At 40.8% G+C, this 25030-nt stretch overlaps 1 protein-coding gene across 4 annotated transcripts in view; it reads left to right on the top strand.

The window, feature by feature from the left end:
• The window catches only part of MORC1 (MORC family CW-type zinc finger 1), a 167047-nt gene that overhangs the window by 126029 nt on the left and 15988 nt on the right, over positions 1-25030 (top strand). For all 4 annotated transcript variants that reach the window (XM_019839671.3, XM_045036903.1, XM_045036902.1 and 1 more), the window contains 3 exons: positions 14547-14616; positions 16710-16776; positions 20356-20502. In XM_019839671.3, the coding sequence (XP_019695230.2) occupies positions 14547-14616; positions 16710-16776; positions 20356-20502 (284 nt within the window). The remainder of the gene's footprint in view (positions 1-14546; positions 14617-16709; positions 16777-20355; positions 20503-25030) is intronic.

Here is a 25030-nt window from a genome sequence, read left to right as displayed (position 1 = left end):
ATTTATTCCCATTCATGAAGGTTAGAGGAATCCAAGAAGCATGTTATATTAGTACTTCAAAGTAGCTGGAACATTTATTCGAATAACCTAGTTTTTAGGTGAAGAAACAAGACTTAGAAAAGTTAGTTACAAACCCAAGGCTACTTGAACTTGTGAAAATGTAATTGGGATCGTACCTCCAGACCATTAGTCCATGATGCTTTTCGTTTTAGTTGTCAAGGTGAAAAAGCTTTAGTAGTGTATAAATTCATATAAATTATATACATAACTTGAAGGTCATCCTGAAACCTGCATGCCCAAATCCAAAGCATATGACCCTTTCTGTAATTCATATTATAGATCCTCGCCAGAAAGTATAATTCTAAACTGACTTACACTAGGCCACTGGGAAAAGCCCTAGAAAAGTCTGTTCAAGAAATGCAGATATATTTGTTTATTCCTCTAGATTATGTATCCCTGATTCTAACTTCAGTCATCATTATCAAAGAGCTATGGATCTGACTATACTGTAGATCCCAGCAGAGTTGCTTTGCCTTACTGAGCCAAGAATGAAAGAAAGCCTTTGGTATTTAGGAAGAATTGACCCAAGGACTGGCCTTTTGAGGAATACTTCATCTGTGAAGCTATGTTAAAGATATCCCTTTTGTTACCTAGTGTTCTTTGTACTATAATTTAAAAGTTCATTTAGACATTAGAATTTAACGTCAGGAAGAAATCCATTCAGTGCTTCCTTTTATCAGAATATGAATTTTATTACTCACTATTGTTCTCTTTTTACCTTGATCACCAAGAAGCTTATAGCTAAACTTTAAGAGTAACTGTAGTCACCTAGACATTTGCTATTTGTTGACATGATAATATAAGAGAGAGTATTTAGAAAGGGGCCTGGCCTCATCATATCTGTCTTTAGGTAAGAAATCTCAAAATGCTATTTGGAATTGTGGATTAAGTTTTATTTGCCAGTGAGCCAATAAGGAACATGTGTTTTCGGACTTCAGCCTAATTTCTGTGCCCATCAGCAGAAAATCATTGTCAGAAAGTACATGGTATAACAATAATGGAGGTTTTATTTTAAAAAATTTTCATTACCGAAAATTTCAGACATACTACAGTCAGCTCCTGTGTGCCCATTTCCCAGCTCTGCAGTGACCCACTCATGGCCAGTCTTGTCTCATCCACATCCCTTACCTACCCCCTTACTCTCAGGCATCACATCACTTCATCAATAAACTATCATTGTTTGAAGAAGCCATCTGAAGGATGTTATTTGTGAAAGGGTGCAGGAAAAGCCTTTATATCGACAAAAAGGAACAACTAAATCCAGGTTCCGAAGAAAGGGAACACCAAAGTACAGTAGAACCTTGGTTTGTGAACATAATTTGTTCGGGAAACATTCTTGTAATCCAAAACACCTGCATATCAAAACATATTTCCCCATAAGAAATAATGGAAACTCAGTTGATTCATTCCACACTTCAAAAATACTCATATAAAAATGATTACAATATTGTAATATAATACAAAATAATAAAGAAAATACAAAATATAAAGAAAAGTAAACAACCTGCACTTACCTTTGAAAATTTTTGTGGCTGGTGTGAGGGAGACGAGAGACGAGGGTTATTGTGTAGTACAGCTTTCACTATCACTGACGGAATCACTGCTGTCTATTGGCTCAATGGAATCTTTTTCTTTTCCTGCAACTTTAACAAGGAACTTATCCAATGACACTTGCTTTTGCCTCCTTTTGATGATTTTGTGGAAATGTGACATTGCATTGTCATTAAATAGATTCATCACTTGCACTGCTACGGCCTTTTTCAGGTAGTGCTCTTCTATAAAATTTTGCACTGTTTCCCACATTTTACACATTTCCCTAATCTCACTGGAAAAGATGCAGACGTAGACTTCTTATAAAATCTTTCAATTTCAGCCACTTGCACCTCATTTGGACTTCTCAATGATTTCCTTCTTAACTTCCACTGTAATCATCTCCTTCTTACCACCTTTCTTTTCAACCTATTGATGCATGGGGGGGCCATTGTATACCCTTGCACGATGCTGACTACAGTACAGTATAATAAACTCGTGTCATATACTGTATTTAATGTAACTGGCAATAAGGCAGCAGAGGAAAGGGTCTCTATCTTCAGGCAGCCTGACCTAGATTGAAGCAAAGCATTCTCAAGCTTCCTCTTGTATGGAAAAGCAAAGGACTGTCCATAGGTGCTTTGAAGTGACAAAAAAAATACATTAGTGCCTGTTGCAGGCACCTTCCAACGTTCTGAAAAATCACTGATCTCTGCCAAACACTGTGGCCTGAGACTGAGAATCCGAGCATGGGAGATGATCACCCATAATCCTACGAGAGAGAGAGAAAGAGAGAGAGAGAGAAGAACCATTGGCTCAGTTGTGATCATGTGATGTTCAGTGTCACGTGCTAGTCATGTTGCAAGACATTGCTCATTTATCAAGTTAAAATTAATTACAAATGTTTGCTCATCTTGCAGAACACTTTCAGACCAAGTTACTAGAAATCCAAGGTTTTACTCTGTTTTCAAAAGGAAAAGGGTCAAAATTTAATCAGCAGCCAGAAAGGAAGAGAAAGCTCAACTAGTGTTGTAAATAACACTGCGTCTTTGAAGCAAACCATGATGTAGCTGCACCTGTGAGCAGTACTAGTCAAAGCCTGCTTTCCAGAATCTGGTTGGCATGTTTTCCACATGGCCATTGCTTTGTCACCTCCCTAGGCTTTGCATATAGCTTTTAGCAAGTACTTTTTCATAAATTAGGTCTGACATTTATATTAAAATTGTTGTTGTCTTTTCGTGTAATATTTCTCAAGTTTTGTGTTACTTGTGTGTGTGTGTGTGTGTGTGTGTGTGTGTGTGTGTGTGTGTGTTAGGATTTGTTTGTGCCCCATTGATTTTAGCAGGAAGTCTGTTCTCAAACTCAGTGTGTCTAATTAATTTGGATAAATATGCATTATCCACAGATGCACATTAATTTCTCTGTTTGGCTGTAGTTGCAGGAATTTCAGTGGGACATAATTACTTCTGAATATTTGTCTGTCTGTACTTTCTTAAACTCAGAAATTAAAAAATGGTTCTTCTTCACCCCTGGGCTTATACCTAGTTATCTTCTACTTGTAGTGTTATATGTGTATGTGTATATGTGCACGTGCTTTAATTCTGACTCTGTACCTGTCTCATTTAAAGAAGGAAGGCACTGAGGGCTAACAGTGCTGCAAAAGGTTATCAGTTAGAGAAGAACAATTCGATACCATACACAATACTTCGCACCCCCTCATAATCAGGTGGTTTTATTATTTTGGTGAAGTTACTGGGGCCCTGGGCCTTATTTTCAAGTGTAATAGGCTCAGAAATATATGTTCTGTACATCAAATAGGGTCCATCTCACAGGGATGATTCTTCATTATCCAAACTCATGAGACTGTTGTATAATGGCAGTTGGGTCATTTGTAAGATAAACACAGCCTCTGTCCACTTGGAAGGCACATGCTGACTTACACCATGCATTCTCACCCTTTATGCCAATCTGCATGGGCTGGCCAATTACAGGCTGACAGTTACTGGTGAGTTATGTGCCTGAATGTTTAAAAGGCTTCCAGCTAAGACAGGCTGCCATATCCACCTCCCTTAAAATGCATGACAGGGCCGATGTTACCAACGTGACTAACGCTAAAAGAGCGCTAGCCCAGAACCCAGGCCCTGTGTCTACCTGTGCTCCTAGGAATGTATCTTCACAATGTATGGAGAACAGGTCCATGCTGATAAGCGCATTCTTTTGTTGTGTCTGTCAGTCTGCCTTTTGAATGGATTTTTTTCATATTAACGTACTTCCTTTTCCTCTCTTCCAAATTTTGGGCTCACCTCACTCTGGCTGTCCTCCTGACAGTTGTGCAACTTTGAAATGGCGAGAATGTTGATGGCTTTTCAGGTCTCTGTCGAATCTGACATTGCTGGTTGCTGCGGCCATGGTATCCCTCATCTTCCCGAGACCTCTCATCTGTGGCACTCAGCCTTACCACTGTTTCACCCTTTTACCTAACTTCTTCCTCCACTCCCTCTGCCTCATTCTTGATGGAATGCTCCTCATATTCCTTTCTCCTCAAGGCCTATGGTCTATTGAAGCTGTTTTTTGGGAAAACATATTCTTTTGTTTTCTTTTCTCACTGAGATAATCCTCATTTTCTAGCCATTTTTAATGTTTGTCTCTGTGTTCCACACCGTGTCTCACATTTAACATGCTCCCAAGTCATTTGTGTGGTACTTTGGGTTTTGTTTTCCTTATCTCCAGTTGCTTTTCTGATCATGTAGTTCATTGGTGTTGCCTCTGTAGCCTTTTTTTTTCCACGTTGATATTAATTTATACTTGGCCTGTTAGCCAGCGCAGTCCATGCGTTTTCAAAGTCCACGCAATGAGAGTGTTCTTGGTAAGACCTTGCACGTCATCTGGCACTGTGGAAGTCTCCAACTGGGATTCAGTTAAAACTCTAGGCATTTTCTAGAGATTAAAAAAGTGTCATGAAAATAACGAGGAGTTTTTTAAGAACATTTCAGACCTCTCCAAAATGCCTTAGGTAGCCTCCCCATTGGACCTTTGGGGATGATATGTGTTGGGCTATCTGTTTGCACCGCAGCAAATTTCTTTTGTTATTTTTCATGAGCTCGTCAGCTCAGCTGCAGTTCCCTCCACCACTTCAGGGTAGCAAATGTGATCCAGATTTATTATCTCTGACCCTGTAAGACTGTATTCTTCTGAAATTATGCTGTGTGTGTGCCTGGATATGTTAGTTTTACTGGGATTAGCCTTTCCTCTTTCTCTGTGGTCATGATGAAATTGAGGCCCCGTGCTTCACATATATCATCTCATCAAATTCTCTTTTTAACCCGAGGGGTAAGTTCTCCTTTCATCCCCATCTTAGAGGTGGGAAAAATAAACTTGCTCAGAGTTACACTGCTGGGAAGTGATCACCTTGAGCCCCAGCTGTTCAGCTTGAACTCTTCAGTTTCTTCACTGCATCTCCTTATGACTTCTCCACTTGTCATCCATATACTGTCCCCCATGTCCATTCACCCAGCCCATTCCACACAGGTTGGTTGGAGTACACAAATACACTTTACTCAGGGGTGAGGATTTCTAGGTACAAATAAATACTGCATTGATTAATATTCAGTATTTGGGCTTATACAGGTTTCCTAAGTTCCATAGATGGGCCTTCTCCAGCCAAAAGTCTTGAATTCATTTCAAAAAAATCAATCCATCCTCCTTGCCCACATTAAGCTAACTTCCCTTTAGCACATTTCCCCCCCCTTATATACCCTAAATCTGACCTATCCAGTAAAGATCTTTTCTGCTTAAGACCTGACTCTAATCTTTCCTGTCCACCCGGAGTCACATAGTAATCATCAGGATCATCATCACAGGGATGATTCCTGGAAAGGAGAATCTTCTCCTTGTCCAGGGCTATCACTTGTAGTAATGTGGTTGTGGTCCTAACTTGGCCATCAACCCCTTCCATGAGCTGGCATTGCCTGATCTTTGGCCTCCAGAGAATTCTATTATTTTTCATCTTCCATGCTCAAAATACATCCCTGCCCTCTCTTTTGATGAATACTGGATATTCTGAACTCCTTCTGTCTGAGGCATTTTGAATCCCACGTGTAAAGTTCAAAATACCTCCCAGTTAACCCCAGATGGGAGGAAGAAGAAATTCTTTTAGGTCACCTCTTATAATGCACTAGCCTCTGTCAGGGGAATCAATGTCTGAGTGAAGGTTACCACAGTTTTGCTTTACCAGAACATTGCCCTGCGGTACTATTGTAATTAAAAGTTTGTCTAAGTTCAATTAAAAACTCTGGTGCCTTGCTATGTGATATATTGGCAGTTCAACTTTACTCCAGGCAAAATTTTGGCATCTGAACTCCATACCACCCCAGTGCCCTTCAAAATGAAGCCATCTGATCAGCTGTCACTACCCTATGCTTAGCAGAAGCAGTAAAAATAAAAGCAAAGCAGTGGGACTAGATTACCAAGCATCCTAGCAAGGAGGTCACCATCTCAAGTTATCGTACCAGATGAGATGTAAGAAGGGACAGTACAGACTAGGTGTCCTAGGGTGTCTGTTCTGAAAGGTGACTGGGAAAATTAGGCTGCCAAACTCCAGCAGATTGTCAGGAAAGGAAATGATCAGTTTGAAGAAAGTTTCAAAATTCAGTAACACCAGAGGAATAAAATTACAAATGCCAACAGTAAGTTAGAGAAGTTGAGTGGGAATAATTTTCTGACACTCAAGTCAGAGTGATAAAAGTACCAACTTTTTGTTGCACGTGTCTATGCTTTTATTCATCTTGGTGGCGTATGTGTTCCAAATTGACATTATGCGTATTTTCTGACTCTAATATGAAGCAGCATTCACTGCCTTCCTGAATACTGGTATTTTCTGTTTTTCCAAATTTTATAATAATCATTTTTTTGTGTGTCTGCTCTGAATATCAGTAGCAAAGCTAGGTTGCTCAGACAGTGAAAGAACATTTGTTGTGGTTATTTCAGGTTAGGTTAGACCTGCCTATTTTTATTTTATTTTATTTTATTTTATTTTATTTTATTTTATTTTACTTTATTTTATAAGTTTATTTTGAAAGAGGAGAGGGGGTGCCAGCGGGGGAGGAGCAGAGAGAGAGACGGAGAGAGAGAATCCCAAGCAGGCTCCACACTGTCAGCACAGAGCCTGACACGGGGCTCTATCCCACAAAATGTGAGATCATGACCTGAGCTGCAATCAAGAGTTCGACACTTAACCAACTGAGCCACGTAGGTGCCCCCTAGACCTGCCTATTTAATAACCAGGAATAATACCACCATTTTGGTCGGACTGACTTGAGTCTTTTTGTCCTCTGTGGCCATTTCAGTCGTTTTTGGCTTGCACCTGTCCTCAAGCACAGATTGGCAGATGGATTCATTTCGTTTTCTGCAGACACTTTAGAAAACTTAGTGGCCAGATCGTCGTTGACAGATGTATTTCAAGAGTTTGGCAGTGGAGCCTCTGTGTTTGCTATGAAAGAAGTAACCTCTATTGTCTAGCCCAGAATGTGGCACTCTCTGGGGCTAAAGAAAGATATATGAATAAAGGAATGAGTGGGTGGAAGCACCTTTCTGTCTCAGAACTAAGTCCTTTACCAATTACACCTGGTTAGCATTTGGGGCATCTTTCAAAAGAGGCTGATTCCAGCCCAGGAAAGTCATCAACCAGGTGTGAATCCCTAGGGCCACTGACAGGGGCTCCGTGGTATGTCACAAAATCTGGGGGACACCTGGAATAGCTGATGACTTTCCAGTGTCTATATCTATCCTCTGTGGCAGCCAAACAAGACCAAACCACGACACCCCAAAAATAACAGCTAACAGCGCTCTGTTTGGTCAGCAGTGCTATATGACAATGAGGTGAAAAGATGACTCAGCCGCAAAGCAAGTAGAGAAAGAAGAAAAACAACCTGCATAGCCAGTCCCTAAATCAGCTGCATTCACCCTAAATATGTATCATTTTTCCAACTCCTAACAGAAATTGTTTTTTAATGGGAAACTGCTCGGGTATCACAAAAACATGATTTCAGATGATCGAAGTTGCCTTACCTTCAAAAGCAGGCCATTTCTTAGTTTTCCTGGTTGATGATGTTACCATTGCTTCTCTACGAACTTGCAGAATGCTGTGATTGTTGCTAATGGCATCAGAAATTTCACAGGTGGAGCCAGCTCCTTTATGAGATACAAACCAGAGCTGCCCTGAGGGCTTCAGAGGAAAAATGGTCTATGCTCACTCTCCACAGCATAATTCATCAACTCACCAGCAGACTTGCAACAGACACAGAGTCAGTATATGATACAGCCAGCACCGGACCTAAAGGAAAATCTCTTGAGCAACTTATGAATCTGAATATTCAAGTGCCAGTGACTGCCAGCAACCATGTACGTTAAGACAAATGTATTGAACAGTACTATGTTAGAGATTTTGAGAGACACGCATGAAAAATATATGATCCTTGCTCTAAAGGAGCAGGAAAATTGGAAGATAATTTTACAAAACCACGTGTTAGCATTATTTTACAGAAAGTTGACAGGCTCTGTGCTCTGACAGACCCAGGTTCAAATTCAAACTTACCTGCCGCTTGTCAGTTGTATCAACTTATGGTCTTCTGTTTTCTTGTCTATAAAATGGGAATAATAATATCTACTTTCAAGGTTTTTATGAAAATTAATGTGATGATTTGTGCACAGAATGAAAATAGTTATTTGTGTTATGAAGAACATTTTTAAAAGCCATTTTATGAAGAGGGCAAATTCAAGCCTTAATTGGTTGGGCCAGGAGATGGGAGTAAAGAATGAAAATTGAGAGAGTGAAATCACTTTGTGGAAGCAAAGGGAGAGCTAGAGGGGGTGCGCGTGAGGGGTTGAGGGAGGGAAGAGGGTAATCCCGAAGCTGAAAACCTGGTGTTGTGGAATTGGAATTGGAGAGGCTGGAGGGGAAAGTGTGGGGAGAGAGGTGAGAAGGCAGGCAACGGTTGAGGCAGTAGATATAGAGGTGCTTCATGGTGATTTGAAATTGATTTTGCCGTGTATCACCGTTGCCTCCATTTCTGAACACAGTCTTCAGTAGAGTCTATATGTTTATTAATGTTCATAGAGATGGGTTTGTTTTTGGGAGATGGACCCAGGTTCTGCTCTGATGTATCATGCAAGAATCAAGGCTGCTACGGGATCCCAGTCTTGTATGGGTTACATAGATAAGATGCTTGGCTATTAATAATAATAGAAACTGTAATTATGATTCATAGTTTCTCAGAGAAAGGAAGAAATCAGTATGGGCTGGAGTAAATAAAAAGGAAAGAGAAGGACTTGCATTTGTCTTGAAAGGTGGGAAGCATTTACAAGAGGGAAAGAGGGAAAGGCACACCAGGTAGAACTGCATGGGCAAAGGTGGCCAAGGTGTGAAGGCAAAAGTGTATGTGGTGCTTCTAGAAAATTCTGAGGACAGCCGTCTGGTTATAGCAGAGGGAGTTTGTTAAGAAGTACTGACATTATGTTCTGATAACTTAGAATAACATTGAGAAGGGCTTTGAAAGCCAGGTAAAGAGTTTGAACTTGAGGTAGTAACCAGTCAGGATCTGTGGGTACTTTTTGAGAGGGAACATTTAACCATGGAGATTTCACTTAGAAAAATTTATTCGGGGGTGCCCGGCTGGCTGGCTCGGTCGGTGAAGCGTCCAAACTCTTGGTTTCGGCTTGGGTCGTGATCTCATGGTTTGTGAGTACGAGCCCCACAGGCTCTGTGCTGATAGCATGGAGTCTGCCTGGGATTCTCTGTCTCCTTCTCTCTCTGCCCCTCCCATGTATGCTTTCTTTCTTTCTCTCTCTCTCTCTCAAAAATAAGTAAACTTTTTTTTTTAATTAAAAAAAAAAAAAGAACTGGGTTGTGATAAAGCTGCTGTACTCTACTGGGCAAAGGAGAAACTAAAGACCAAAGAATCAAGTCTCATCTGCTGCCTAAAGATTGTAGTATAAGGATGACAAGGAAAATGGAACCATTTGGAAGGAAAATGAGCAGAAATTGGAGAGGAGCATGGGAGACTAAACAGTGACAGAAGTTTTGAGACGGCAGCCTGGAACAACATGTTATTACAAATAGGAAGAGAAGAGCTGACCAGGGGATCTGAGTGGGCAAATGTGGGACTAAAGATTTGAAGTTTCAGCAAAATGTTCAAGTGCAGGCACCCTGAAGTCAGTTGGAAATAATTGGAGCAAAGATGAAAAGTTAGGGTTGGTGATGCTGATCAGGCCATTGTTTGCATAAGGGTGAAAGTTTAACCCCCTGAAATTTTAACAGGTTCATTGAAGGATTAAGTGTAGACAGAAAAATTCATATCCTAGGAGATTTGGGACACCGAAGGCTATAGAAATCAAGGGAAGAAGGAATTGCAAGGGACTTCTTATGCTTCCCCATCTTAGTGAATGGCCTCGCCATTCATACTCAGGCCACAGCCTGGGAGGTATCCTGAATTCTCTCCTTCTTTCACACAGGGGTGCTCACCCTCTCAGCCAATTGTGCCTAATCAGCCTTTGAATGGACCCCCTGTGCTTTCCTCCTCTATAGCCACCACCCTGACTGATTCACCAACATCTCAGTCAGGGCCACAGCAATGGCCCTGTCAATGATTTCACTGCTTCTGTTGGCCTCCACTGTCTAAAAATCCGACTGTTTCATTTAAAAGATAAGTCAGATCACGTCATTCTCCTCCTCCGAACCCTCCAGTGGCTTCCGCTCACACTGAGAACAGAATTCAGTGTTCTTGCTGTGTCCTCCGAGGCCCTAGATGACCTAGCCTGACCTCCTTTGCATTCTCATCCTTACCACTTGTCCCTTCATTCATTCCACTGTCGCCACCCTGACCTTCCTTGACCGCCAACACCTTAAGCTCATTTTTGCTTCCCTGACTTTTCCTTGGCTGTTTGCAATGCCTGGACTCCACTTCCCCCAGCAACACGCGTGTACTGTCAAGACTTTCTTTGATTCTGTGAGTATACTGAGTGTCAGTTACTCTCCTAGACATTGGGGAGACAGCAGGAAGATAATGGGCCATGCTCCCCATCCTCGTGGCGCTTCCATTCTAGTGGGGGCAGTCAGACCACAGACAAGACAAAGAAGTAAACTGTGTGGCAGGGTAGATTATGGTAAGTGCTAAGGAGAACAGTAACACAGAGGAAAGGGTAGGAAGTGTCAGTGTCGGGCGTGGCAAGGGTGAGTACAGTTTTACACAGAGTTGGCAGGAAAGGCCCGACTGAAGGAAGTTTGAGGAAAAACTAGAAAAAAGTTGGAGGCACAAGCAAATCAACAGCAAACAAACCGAAGACATTGAGAGAAGAGGGTACCTGGCATGTGTATGGAAAAGTGGTAGAGGGGAGAGGTGGAGGATGCAGGGTGAGAACACCAGGGTCCGGAAAGGCAGCGGGGCTCAGGTGTGGTGTACCTGGGCTCTTGTCTTTCTCTTGCCCGTGTTTCTTTTCTTCACAGAACTTAACATAGCTATCTTTTTATTTACTTAACATCTCTTTTTTCCCTCACTAGAAAGTAGTCCATAAGGCAGGACTTTGTATTCTTTATCATAACAGTGTTTGACCCATACTGGGAACTCAATTTTATTGAATATATTTATGGATGAAAGAGAGGAACCTAGAACATAATGTTTACTATGGAAGAGTGAAAACAGAAAGGGCCTTTGAATTTATTTTTAGATTTTTTTTTTAATGTTTATTCTTGAGAGAGACAGAGCATGAGCAGGGGAGGGGAAGTGAGAGGGGGAGACACAGAATCAGAAGTAGGCTCCAGGTTCTGAGCTGTCAGCACAGAGCCCGACGCAGGGCTCGAACCCACAAGCCATGGGCTGAGCTGAAGTTGGATGCTTAACCAACTGAGCCACCCAGGAGCCCAGAAAGGGCCTTTGAGTTTGGCAGGAAGGCGTCACTGGTCTGGTAGCGTTTTGGGGTCCTTGATAATAGTAAATGCTTGTGGTAGACATGGGAGGAGCAAAGAAATAGAAGGAAAGAAAGCAGAAAAAGGGATACCAACCAGTTCTTAAACATCCTTAACAGCTGAATTAGATAAATGTTACACAGCTGGCTGTGGTATGTTTTTTTTTCCCCTCTAACTTATTTATGATTTATTTATCCCCTTAAATAGATACTTCGCAAAATTGAGCATGTGGTATTATGCTGATCCCCTGCATCCTTTGGAGAAATGACAAATCCCACTCTGCTCATTGTTAACATAATTTTAATTAAGGGATCTAAAACCCCATGTTAAGACTTGACTATAATCTCATTTACTGTGTGGGAGGTGTTATCAGTTTCATGACTGAGGTAAAATCTTAGGAAAGAGATATCCCCAAACTGCAGAGTATGAAACACAGTTAAGCCTAAGAGACTGGAGAACACTTCTTTAATGAAATGATGTATATGAAAGAGCTTTGTAAGTAGTATCAAAATATACAAATAGTGTCATTGAAAAGACAACTGCCTGTCTTATTGTCTCAACTTGAAAAAATTCAGACCTTCAAAGCCACAAGTACATTGTAATAGAAGACAGCATCCTACGAACTCAGATATTTACACAGTGTTATTTGAAAGGAAATACTGTAGGTGTGAATTGTTTATCCAAAATCTTTCAAGCATCTCTATGCCAAAGAATAAAGAAAATATGAGAAAGGAAAAGAAAAGAGGAAAACCTCTCCTGCAGTACAGATGGGAAAGCTTTGTTTGGGTGCCATTTTTGGAAGGAGGGGACATATCTGATGCTCTCACAGAAACAGCCGCTACAAGGCAGGGCTCAAAGCAGGGAACTAAACAATAAAATGCAAAAGCAATTAATTTCATGAGGCTGTGCTGATAACACCACCAACAAAAGTTCCTTACTGGGAGTGCTGTCAGTTTTGTTAATCTTGGTTGCTTCTGTCTTGTCTGATTTTTATCACAAGGAAGAGGTACCAAAGAAAATGAACACATTCCAAGCAGGATTATCATGGATTACAATAAAGTGATTATATAACTAGAGGCATCACATCGTTCCTCTTGTCAGCTTATTTTATGGTTGCTGTTATGCTGCTTATAAACTGGTCAAAAATGTTTAGTTCAAAGTTAGAGGCACTTAAAAAAGCATGTAGATTTCCTGTATATATCAGCACATTAAAAGAAAATCTTGGGGCGCCTGGGTGGCGCAGTCGGTTAAGTGTCCGCAGCCAGGTCACGATCTCGCGGTCCGTGAGTTCGAGCCCCGCGTCAGGCTCTGGGCTGATGGCTCAGAGCCTGGAGCCTGTTTCCGATTCTGTGTCTCCCTCTCTCTCTGCCCCTCCCCCGTTCATGCTCTGTCTCTCTCTGTCCCAAAAATAAATAAACGTTGAAAAAAAAATTAAAAAAAAAAAAAAAAGAAAACCTTAGGTTTTATGATACATCAGAGATAAATAAGATGTACATTTTAAGGTCATTTTGCAAAATCAACTTTAGAAAATACGTGCGCTTTATTTACTTCTGGGGCACAAATTTTTTTACAGTATAAGTACAAAACTATTCTGAAATGGACAAAAGCATCTTAGAATCAGTTTTGTTTATTTGCCCTTACCTAACAAGGCTTTTCTTTTGATGGACTTGAGTGAAATAGAAACAGCAATGATGGACAGCCTCAAAGGCCTTCTGTTGCTAGGCTACATGTGTGCCCATTTAACCTGCTTCCTGATGGAGCACAGTTTCCAGAGTGCCGTGTAAAATATATGCCTGTGTTTCCTGGGAGGAGAGAAAAGGTGGGAGATGGCCTCTCCCTCCCACGTCTGTTTGGCAGGGGGAGGGGGATTGAAAGGCGCAGGACACAGACACGGTGGGCAAGCTCCAGAAAGCCAACAGCTCCGTGCCTTCCACGAGGTCATGGACGTGGGGACACAGTTGTGTCTCAGCACCTGTTTGGTGGTCTTCAGATCAAGGAGCTTTTGCCTTACCCCTGCCTTCTCCATTTTTCTCTTCTACTGCCTGTTTCCCCACCTTCTCACAGATTTGCAAAATACACAAAGGGAACGTTCTGGGTCCATTTTCCTGAAGGGCATAAACTAACTCTCTCTCTTTCTGATCTAAAGAAGTACATTCCCAAAATGTAAGTTTGTCTTGTGTGAGCCTTGCAAAATGGGTCTTCAGGATTCCCAAAGCAATGGCGGACACGGCTTCTGGATGGCACACTGTTCCCCTCAGCTCTCACAACTCCCACTTCCCCCACAACCCAGACAGCAAACACCCACACCCACCCACCCACACACACACACCCTCACTCTCAAGTGCCACCCACTCTACTGGCTTTAACACATTAAGGCTCCACAACCCCTTTTAGGCAGATTTCTAGGAATTCGGTCAAATGACCAGGCGACCCTTCTGTCAACACCCAAGTGTAATCCCCATCCCCATTCATGTCTTCTTCCCCATCATACTTTGGGGCCTCAGGTCCCAGACCCCAACCTCCCCAAGGTTTTCATTGCACTGATTGTACTGATGTACATTTCATTGCGTGACACTGATTGACCTCATGCTCTGTGTCTGCTCCGTGCGGACCACAAGTGTGATAAGCCTCCTCAAAACAGCAGAGGCTCCATCATTGCTCCTGGTGAATCAAATACTTGGCTTGTTTGTTGGGAGTCATTGTTACATTCACGTAAGATATGGATTTTTAAAAATATATGTACAGATATTGATAGAAGTATCAAAACCCCTATATAGAAATGGTAGAATTATGTATGACAGTTTTGATGTAACCATTCTTGACATGCACACCGATATAATTTTCTACAGCTCACATGATTGTCTCCCTTCACAACATGCACGTAAACTGTACTCCTGGCCTCTCTCTCTGATGTGGGCACTGGTACTCAAGGTCATTTTGCACCCTGTGATATATCCTGTATTTTTGTGCAGCTTTAAGTAAACAGCTTGTTTTTCAGGTTTTAGATAAAAGTGGCACTGATCTTTCATTGAAACAAGAAAAAAAGGAAGTTTCTCTTATGAAAAAAGGTAAAAAAAAAGAATTCAGTTTACATCTATTACATCTATTAGCTGTCATGTTTGAGTTGTTTTCAATATGACTTATGTGGCATGTCACAAGTTTGGCAACAGTTTGGATTTTAAAAAGTAACAATTAGTTGTTCCAGAAGTGGGAAGAGGGGTGGGAAGAGAGTAAGCTGCCAATCTCATGTGATTTGAAGGGCTCAGGGACACTTTGTTCCTAAGAAGTGCTGCACAGCCTGACGTCCCTCACAGTAGACTCCTATCACCCTCTGCATTGAATTCTGTCTAGAAATTTGGAAAGAGTTGATATGAGCTCTTTAATTTTCAGACTGTATTTTGAAAATTATAATGACATTCCTCCTCCTTCAGTTATTTAGTCCTTTTCCTGCTTTTCGTGATTCCCTTGAGATCACTAAGACTAGTTCAACACCCACATTCATTGGTTCCTTTACACCCATGGGATGTGCCTTCTCTCAGGTGAGAGGCTTGAACTGTTTTTAAACTTAGAGTTGCCTTCTTATAATATTCAATCCAAAACAATGTCCCAGGATAGAGAAGCTGGAAGCATCCTGGACTCAAAGTTTTGTTTTCTTAGTGTCTGCGTACTACTATGGCTAACTCTTTTATTATATTGTTGTCATTGCACCATTCTGTTTTCCATTAATATTATACCATTGGGCCTAAGCAGCAGGTCTGTCATTTTCATTGTCATCTTCTTATTCTGAAATAAGTTTTAAAGCCGTTCTTAGTCTCTCTAGTAAATCTCAGCTCATTTTGGCTATTGTTCCCAGTCCTTGTTGTATCGGGGTCCTTGCCATCACTGTGTGTTCCCTTTTGGCGGTAAGCTCTCCCTTCCTTTGTACTTTGTTGCTTCGGTAACCTAATCAGTCCCTCACTCACGTCTTCATGTTTGAACCCATTAGTGAGATCCCTAAGAAATCACACTTTGTTTTTTCTGTTTCATCTTAATTAGGATAATTTGCAATTCCATAATCAGGATTTCTTTTGTAAGGCTCTCTTGATTTTAAAGCCGGTGTTTTATAGAAGTTTCAAACTATTCCCATGATTTCAAGTATGTGCCTGTTGAATTTCCAAATGGTAATGGAAAAATTGTTAATACAATTTTGATCCTAAAATTAATATTTAATTTCAAATGCTCGTCCTGGGTTTCGAAAGAACAAGTTGTGAAATATTTTCAAATGACTGTAATTATAGATTAGTTGGCTGTTGGGCTAAAAAAAAAATTCACTTTTTATTATGCAAGCCAGTGGGTAAAATCGATGGTGCCTGCAATGTGCTTAGAAAACCTCTTTTATTTAAAGGAGTCAGGCAGACCCTGAGCCATTCACCTACCATCTAAAACTTTCTTTGTTGCTGTGCTGTTCCACTTGGTGATGGCCCTAAACTTGCTGGCAAGGGTTCGCTTGGTGGAACAAGATATTTGGACAGTTATCACAATGAATTCTAGAGACAGGTGGAAGAAGGATATATTGACTTATTGCTTATACTGCCCCCCATCTTAAAACCAATCCAAGGGGTCAAAGCATTTCTGCTCTTCTGTGGACTGTAGATGAATCACTACCCTCCCTGAACCTACAATTCTGAGGTTCTCTCAGTGAGAAGATCCACGAGATGACCCCTGAGTCTCTTCCTGCTTTAAAGTTTGACTCTCTATTAGAGATACGTTTCTGGTCAGGATCTGTTAGGATGTTTCTGAACCTGAACCTAAAGTGGAATAGAATGGGATCCTAGGGGGAAGACAGGAGGTGGTCTGGGCAGAGGCTGGTGAGAGAAGGGAATCCTGATGGCCCCAACAGTCCCCCCTATGCACACCAATAGCAGATAATAAGCGTCATGAAAAAGAGCTTGCAAAAAACAAGTTACAGAGGTTCTTGGATTAGTATATACACTATATACACTTTATTAAGAGGTTTTTATAAGTTGCATTAAGAACACACTGTGCAGTTTTACGAGAGGATGTTTGACATACAAAGCCAGATTATCCACAAGTAGTTAATAAACCACCAAGACTTCTTTCAGTTCACTGTATTGTGTCATCATCAAAATGCAATTGTCTTCATTTTGTCTGTCTTTTGAAGAAAAACAGGAGCTGTGTAGTGATACTCCAGAAATGAAGAGAAACTCTTCATTACCTAATCGGGAAAGGTGAGTGTACTGCAATTATACAAATTCCAAGTGAGTGCAATTACACTGTTGCAAAGTAATTATCAATGTTTAAACACAAGAAGAAAGAAAATAATAGCAACAAGCAAAGGCAATTAAGAACGGAACCTCATTTTACAAAGGAGACAAGAAAGAATAGAATACGGCTGGGTTTCTTACCTTTTTCCCAAACCTTTTCATTTTCTTTTGTGAGGATTGGGGATAATGAAATGGAACAGGCTTAACTTCCTACTCACAGCAGGCAGCTAATTCAAATTACTGTAATATAGCCAAAGAACTGAAAGTGTCACATGTGTATAAGGTGTGAACATGAAATCATGAATTTGATTTTTTTTTTGCGTGTGGCTCATTATCTTGTTATATGTATATGTAATTATAATAATCATTGCTTGCTAGAATTTTCTTACGTGAGACTTTTGTCATTTTTAAGATAAAATCAACTGAATGTTTTGGATGCCCAATAAAATAAAAAGAATGTTTTCAAGGAAGCAATCTCTTACCCTCACTTAGACAAACTTCTCACAGGTGCTTTCCAGGCATGTAGACCCTGTGTCTTCGAATCCAGATCCTGGGCTCTTTTTGCATAGGAGCACATTGGATTAAGTACCAGAAAAAAGCAGAGAGGAGTTTTATTTTCCACACTTGCTGACAAGAGGCATCCCTCAAATACTCAATTCCCCTCACTTCTCTGCTCTACTCAAAAGCCTGTCACGGCCCCATCACTTGCAAGATGAGTGACAAACTCCTTAGCACGGCACAAGTCCCCTTCAGTCCTGCCCCTCCCTGTAGCCCTTACTTTGCTTCCCAGAGTTTCTGAATTGCTTTTAGTTCAGCTTTATCACACTTCCATCTCTTCGTCTGTATTGCTTCCTTTGCCCACTGCAAGCTGTACACAAGCCTTTAGTCTTTCCTTCAAGTTCTGGTTCAAGTATTCTCTCCTCTGGGGACCCCAACTCTCGCAGGCAAACTCAGGATTTCAGACAGCCACTGTTGCAAGGGTCAGATTGTCATAATCCGTTCCACTTCAGTAATTACCTGTTAAATATCAGCCACATTCTGACACACAACGGTGAGCAACGGCATTGTCAAGACCAGTGGAATTGTCTGTCTGAATGTCTGTCTTCCCATCAGGCCCGGGGCCATATATTTTCTTCTTCTTAACTGCAAGTGTCTGAGTCTCCATCCAAGCATCTCCACGCTCCATCGAAAATAGCTCACCCCACTCCTGACAAGGTGCACTATCAGATCGTAGCATCCTGCTCGGGTGTTTTCAGGGCACTTATTCCTATTGTAAAGTGTCTTATTGAATCATCTATTTATTTTAATATTTTACATTCTACCTTGATGATTTTGTATATTTTTCACTAGGACCTAACTCACTCCATAAGAGCAGGGCTGACTTGCTCACCTCTGTGTCATTGGTGTCCAGAATAGCAACTGACTCAAAAATGATACATTTGTTGATTGAATAAATGGTCCAGCTTTTCCCCCATGATGTTGCTAGGCCACTTTATGGATAGTGGTTTAACCTAGAGTTATTTATTAAAATTTGAGTTAAATTTTAAAATCTATCCAAAAAACTAAAGCACATTGTGTGTGTGTGTGTGTGTGTGTGTGTGTGTGTGTGTGTGTGTGATATGTTACTTTTAGCTTTGTATGAGGTTGTGTGTTGTTTTGAATCATCTTGGAATTATATCTGTGGCATGAATGTTAGAACTATGGTCTAATTAAGACCATAGACAGTCTTTTCTTTTTAAGTTTATTTGTTTTGAGAGAGACAGAGACAGCGCAAGTGGGGGAAGGGCAGAGAGAGAGAGAGACAGAGAATCCCAAGCAGGCCCCAGGCTGCCAGTGCAGAGCCCGCTCACAGTGAGATCATTACCTGAGCTGAAACCAAGAGTCAGACGCTTAACCTACTGAACCACCCAGGTGTCCCTAAAACAATCTTAGTGGAAGAATCTTATCAAACTCATTAATAGTGGTCGTGATGATAAGGAAGATCATAATAACAATAATAATTAGGTGCTAAGCACTTTTGACTGAGCACTTACTAAGAGTAGGCATTGGGCTAAATTCTTTTCTTTAAGGTTCTTTAAAGTTTATTTACTTAGAGGAAGTGGGGGAAGGTCAGAGAGGGACAGAGAGAGAATCCCAAGTAGGCTTTGCACCATCAACACGGAGCCCAATGCGGGGCTTGAACTCACAAGCTGTGAGATCATGACCTGAGCTGAAGTTGGACGTTTAACCAACCGGGCCACCCAGGCGCCCCGGCATTGAGCTAACTTCCGGGGTAACCCTCAGCACAGTTCTGTGAGGTAGGCACACAGACTGCTTAGAAGACTACTTTAGGGGTGCCTGGGTGGCTCAGTCAGTTAAGCTTCCAACTTTAGCTCAGGTCATGATCTCTCAGTTCATGAGTTGGAGCCCCATGTCAGTCTCTGTGCTGATAGCTCAGAGCTTGGAGCCTGCTTCAGATTCTGTGTCTCCTCTGTGCCTCCCCTGCTCGTGCTCTGTCTCTCTTTCAAAAATAAATACACATTTAAAAATTTTTTTAAAAAGACTAATAAAATTTCAGCATAAAGGAATCTATAGTCAATGGGCTTCCAATATTGTGCAAGTATTCTTTAATAGACAAGCATTAGTTACAGTGTTCTTAATCTTAAGTGAAATATCAGCTGAAGTTAGTGAATTAATGCCGAAAGTAGAAACACATTCCATTTGATTAAACTGTTATCCAATTTTTAAATGGCCCATACACAAAACTTTTTAGAGCTATGGTCTTAACGTTAGCATTGAAAGGATTACAATCTCCTCCTTACTTGACAAGCAGAACCCTCCTTGATTGGACCTCTTCCTGCCTACATAGCTTTGTCTTCCAAATTGCATGTTTTCCCAGACCTCTTAAACTTTTTTCATTCCCACAATACTGAAAGCTTTGGGTCTCATTAACACAATACACTACACAAGAAACCCTCCAGTGGTAGTGCCTACTTTGCTTAGAATGAACTCCAGTTCCATCCCATGGCCATGAGCGCCAGCCCCCGCCTCTCCCCCTTTCTTCTTCTTCCCCTGCACGCCACCCCTGCAGCCTGGCCCTTAACTCTTCCAGCAGTCCTACCTCATTTCTGCCAGGGATCATTACACATCACCTGGAACACTCTTCTTCTTCCAGATCTTGACTAAGTTATTCTTTCAACGGACTTTGCCCCTTTTTGTTTTATTTCTGTATATACCTTTCCCCAGGCTAAAACAGAACTTTAGTTTAAGATCCCCTTTCAGCCAATGAGACAAATGGTATGTGACTACTGTTGCTAAGAATACATTACTGTCAATTCTGTTTAATTGTGTCTCCCCAAAAACCTTGGAACAAGATTTGTCAGGAATAAATAGTAATTTTTCTAATTGAGAATTCGTAAATGGTAGTTTTTAGCATATTTATGGCCTTGCTCTCATTTGTGGTGTATTAACATTCCATTTGTCACATATTAATGCTTCTGAATTTATGAGTATCTAATGTGATGCCTACTTTGAAATTATAAGCCTCAGCTTGTTTTTGCGCAGTGCACTGATGGAAGATTTAAGTCCACGTTCTGGAGACAGTGCCAGCTTTTCCGTGTATAGTGGTTGTGGAGTTACTTCTTCACTGACAAAGTCTTCTCAAAGCACATATGTCAGAGAAACAGTAAGAAAACTGACGTCCAATTTAAGGTAAACATATTTGCTAACATATTTCCATATGCTTTGTTGAACTTTCTAAGCAGTGACAACTCCTGATCTTCTTTTTTTCCCCCTACTGAGCCTTAAAGTTGTTAAGATTCAATAGAATGACTTTATGACTTGTCCCCTAACTACACTGATACAGATGCACCATGGGTTAAATGTCTCTTGAAATAGAACTATAGTCACTAACTGCCTGTTATTACATGGTCTGGCAATATAGTGGATGTTCTGTCCTGGATGTTATGAATTTCTTCCTTCCTCCCTCCCTTCCTTCCTCTTTCTTTTATTTTTTAGTTGTTTGGTTTTTGCCTGACAAAGACCCTCATGACATTTGTATGGCCTTCTACAAATTCTCCTATTGTAGCTTTAGATACTAAACTTACCAAGGGAAATTGAGTTTTACTTTTTGGTTCAGTGTAGAAAGTTAACATTTGTGGGCAGGTTAAATGAGGAATTTAGATGTCTGGATCTCAGTTCCCAAAGAATGGAGAAAGAGAGGGGATAAAGTCCAGGATTCGGAATTTTTCCAAATAGGGACCAAGGATAGGAGGGGGCCAAAGAAGTTAGTATACAGAAGAGTGCTCTAAAATAGGTGACATAGGGAGAGGGAAGGGCAGGAGCAGTAACACCTCTAAATTAATGGAGCCAATTGGTTTGGTTGGGGTTCACAGACTGTGAGTGGCCTGTGTTGTAAAGTGAGAGGCTTTCAGCCCAGGAGAACACACCAGAGGACCTGGCCAGAATAGTATTTTCCATTAAGACAGTTACTTTGACTTCCGGATCAGTGATGACTGCAAAAGCTTCCTGGAGAAGATAGCTGGCGAAGAATGAAATTAGAGAGTTGGCAAAAAGAAATGTTGAGGTGGGGCATATACATATGCTTTCTGCTCAGGTCCAGGCTATGGTCTTGTGTGTGAAAATAGACTGCAAACCACTGCAATATTCGAACTCAGTTCTGCAGTTGTCCTGGGCTTTGTGGAAATTTCCATGGCAACATCCAGGGCTGTGGGGGCTCTGCATATGTGAGCATATATGAGCATATATGTTCCCTTGGGAACATATTACTAGTATCCCTCCTGTCCCAGGAGAAAGGAGGAAGCACTCTTGGTTCTATGTAGGTGGATCTGCTTGGACTTTGCATCAGGACACATCTTCACTAATGATACTAGGGATCCAGAGGCAAGTTGTTGACCAAGAAATGAAGCCAGAGTGCTACATTTCTGAACACTTAACTTTTGACCACTAAATCTGCCGTAGTACCTGAGTTGGCAAGCTCTAGCCTGGGAAAGAGGAGGAAGCAGGCCAGACCTCAGTGTTGTACGGGTATCATGAGGTTGAAAAAGGCCACTCGTCAAATGATCTGGATGGATGTCAGTCTCATACTGCCATGGTCTACAGTATAGTCCCTAAAGAATGGGATTCTCCAACCAGTTCTTTTCAGTATTTGTCCAGAAGTAATATGTAAGATCCTCAGTTTCGAAGTTAGGTAGCCATAAATTTGAATCTTGGTTTATTCCTTACTGGTTCCAAGATTCACGCATGTCAGTTGAGCACTACAATGCATCACATGCAATAAATTATATATGTGGGGCGCCTGGGTGGCTCAGTCGGTTAAGGGTCCGACTTTGACTCAAGTCATGATCTCACAGTTTGTGGGTTCGAGCCCCGCGTTGGGCTCTGTGCTGACAGCTCAGAGCCTGGAGCCTGCTTCAGAGTCTGTGTCTCCCTCTCTCTCTGCCTTCCCCCCCACTCGTGCTCTATCTCTCTCTCTTAAAAATAAATAAACATTAAAAAATATTTAAAAAAATAAAAAAATAAGTTATATATGTGAATGTGCCTGTATATATCAATAAAATGTGTGCATATTACTAACAATGACCGCATGTCTCATGATTAGGACATTGCTTCGTGTGAACCAGGCCTTCTTAATAATAATAGCTATTGTGTTTGAGCTGTTAGTATATTTTAGGCATTCACTCAAGTGTCTTGTATATGTTAGCTCCTTACTGCCACCACCTTAGGAGGTTGATATTATTTCTAACTTTTTAAAGAATGTATGATGAAACTGAAGCTTGGAGAAACAAACACACTTAAAGTCTCAGTTACACAGCTGCTAGGACAGGGCTGGGTTTCAGCCTAGGTTCCTTGATTTGGAGTCTCATACTCTTCTTAACCCCCGTATTCACACACATACACACATATATATAACTGTACATATATATGCACTTACATACATATACATACAGAAACATACACATGTGTGTAAGTGTGTGTGTGCATACATGTACACACACATTTTGTAACACACACACATCCTTTGCTACTCTTCACACTAAGACCTGGAGAGCTGTCTGGTTGTGTTGCAGTAGAGTTTGGATACTCTGCTATATATCATCATTTTCCTTATTTTTTCCTTGGCTAATTTTTGTTATGCATTTAAGTGTATCATTACTATTCATTTTAATGTTACGTGTGATCTAAAAGGAGATAATGTGATTGAAGGTGCTGAGACTTCAAAGTACATTCACTTCTATAGTTAGGCATCACTGGAAAATAAAAATTTCCCGGAAACCATCTTCCTGATGAACACATAGAATCTTTGGTGCTTGAAATCATCATACTATTACCAACCAAAGACTCTGAAAGCCAAACATAGTAATAAATCAGCTCTTTTCTGTCCCAGCTTGAGTTTTTTTGTGGTGATTGTTTTACAGAAGTATTAAGTAGAAAAAGAATTGTACAGAACACAAAGCTTAACTGGAACAAAATGAGCTCCTCATTGATCAGTCTCCTCTTTTGCCTTTAGCGGTGTGTTTTCTCACATTTCACTGGTGAAAACAGATTTCTTGTCTTCTTTGTTATGTTCCCCCCCCCCCCATGCTGTGCTATCCTGTATTTGGTCCACATGTTATTCCTTGTGTTAACTAGACTTCAAATTTCTCAAGGCGTGAAGATTGTGGCTAGCTGCGTAGAATGTGGAGGGTACCATGTTTCACCGGATTTGCCTTGCTTGTCCCATTATCAGGACAGTCATTAGAATCCTTTCCCTCTACTTGGTTCACTTTGTACATGACTCCATCCTTATCCCTTTCCACACTGCCAAAGTGGAGTCTGGACACTTCTGTTTAGTTCGTGTTAATGGAATAAAATTAATAAAAACAGTAGTTTTCAGTGTTCATTTTCACTACCTGATAATACTCGGTTTAGCGTTTTCCTGTCTTATATTACTTTTTTTATGTGTATAAGTTTATTTAATCCCCAAATAGAATAACATCTTTGAAAATAGATTGGATTTTCCACATTGTGTCTGACATGTATTAGTAGATGTTCAAAGAATACTTTTAATGAAATTGAAAGGGACTAATGTAAAATGCAGTGAAGAGAATTGTTGGGTATTAAAATATTTTCAGATGATGGGGTGTGTGACTGAGTTGTGTTAAGTCAGAGGTAGATGAGATCCAGACTGTTAAATTGTATCAGTTGGTCCTAAATATTAGAGTACTATCAAATCTCAAGTCACTCTCAATAATAATGATGATATAATAATAATACATATTTATTATGTGCTTCCTGTGTTCTGGGCACTGTCCTATAAGCTTTGCATATGTTAACTCACTTAAACCTTTCAACAGCCCTGTAAACAGAGACTTTCATTATCCCCTTTTTACAGATGAGAAAATTGAGGCTTGTAGAGGTTTACTCCTTTGCCCAGCTTTACATAATTCTTGGATAGTAGAGCAGGAATTTGAATCCTGGTGGTCTGCTCTCATAGTCCTTGCTTTTAACTGCTAACCTTATAACACCTTGTTTCAGTTTATTGTTGTGTATGTAAACTTGACAATCAGGCAGACTTCATTTATTTCAACTCCACAAAAGCCTATGTAAGCTTACATTTTAAAAGTATCAAAAATTAAATTTTAAAAAGGAAGTCATGGGGCGCCTGGGTGGCTCAGTTGGTTAAGTGCCCCACTCTTGATTTCAGCTCAGGTCATGATCTTGCGATTTGTGAGATCTGAGATCAGCGTGGAGCCTGCTTGGGATTCTCTTTCTTCTTCTCTCTGCCCTTCCCCCTGCTGACAAGCATGCATGCACTCGCTCTCAAAATAAATAAACTTAAAAAAAATAACGTATGGCACTTGTTACAGGTTGCTCCCAGTTACTGATGCAAAAGAAAGCCCACAAAAGTAAATAACACTAACAATTGGGGTCTGTCGGAAACTGTGATCTAATTCCTGGGTTTAGAAAGTGAAGCTGTGCCGTTTCTATTCATCCTCATCTTTCTCTTTCCCTGGGATGGAGAAGAGAGTTTCAAACCACCTCAAGTAAGAGGCTTGCTCTTTTTCTATGAATTAGGTTACTTTTTTAGAAAGAGCATCTGGATGAGCAGGTGCCTCTGTGTTTCCCTGCTCATGTCCAGACAGAATGGAGCTGTATTAATGCAAGTAAGAGACTTTTCTGAAGAAAAAAAGCTGTTCTGTTGAGAAGGGAATATGACTGTGGAGTGAAAAGGAAATGG

Source organism: Felis catus, chromosome C2 (genome assembly GCF_018350175.1).
Source record: "Felis catus isolate Fca126 chromosome C2, F.catus_Fca126_mat1.0, whole genome shotgun sequence".
NCBI classification, from domain to species: Eukaryota; Metazoa; Chordata; class Mammalia; order Carnivora; family Felidae; genus Felis; species Felis catus.
This window is presented reverse-complemented; position numbering and strand designations above follow the sequence as displayed.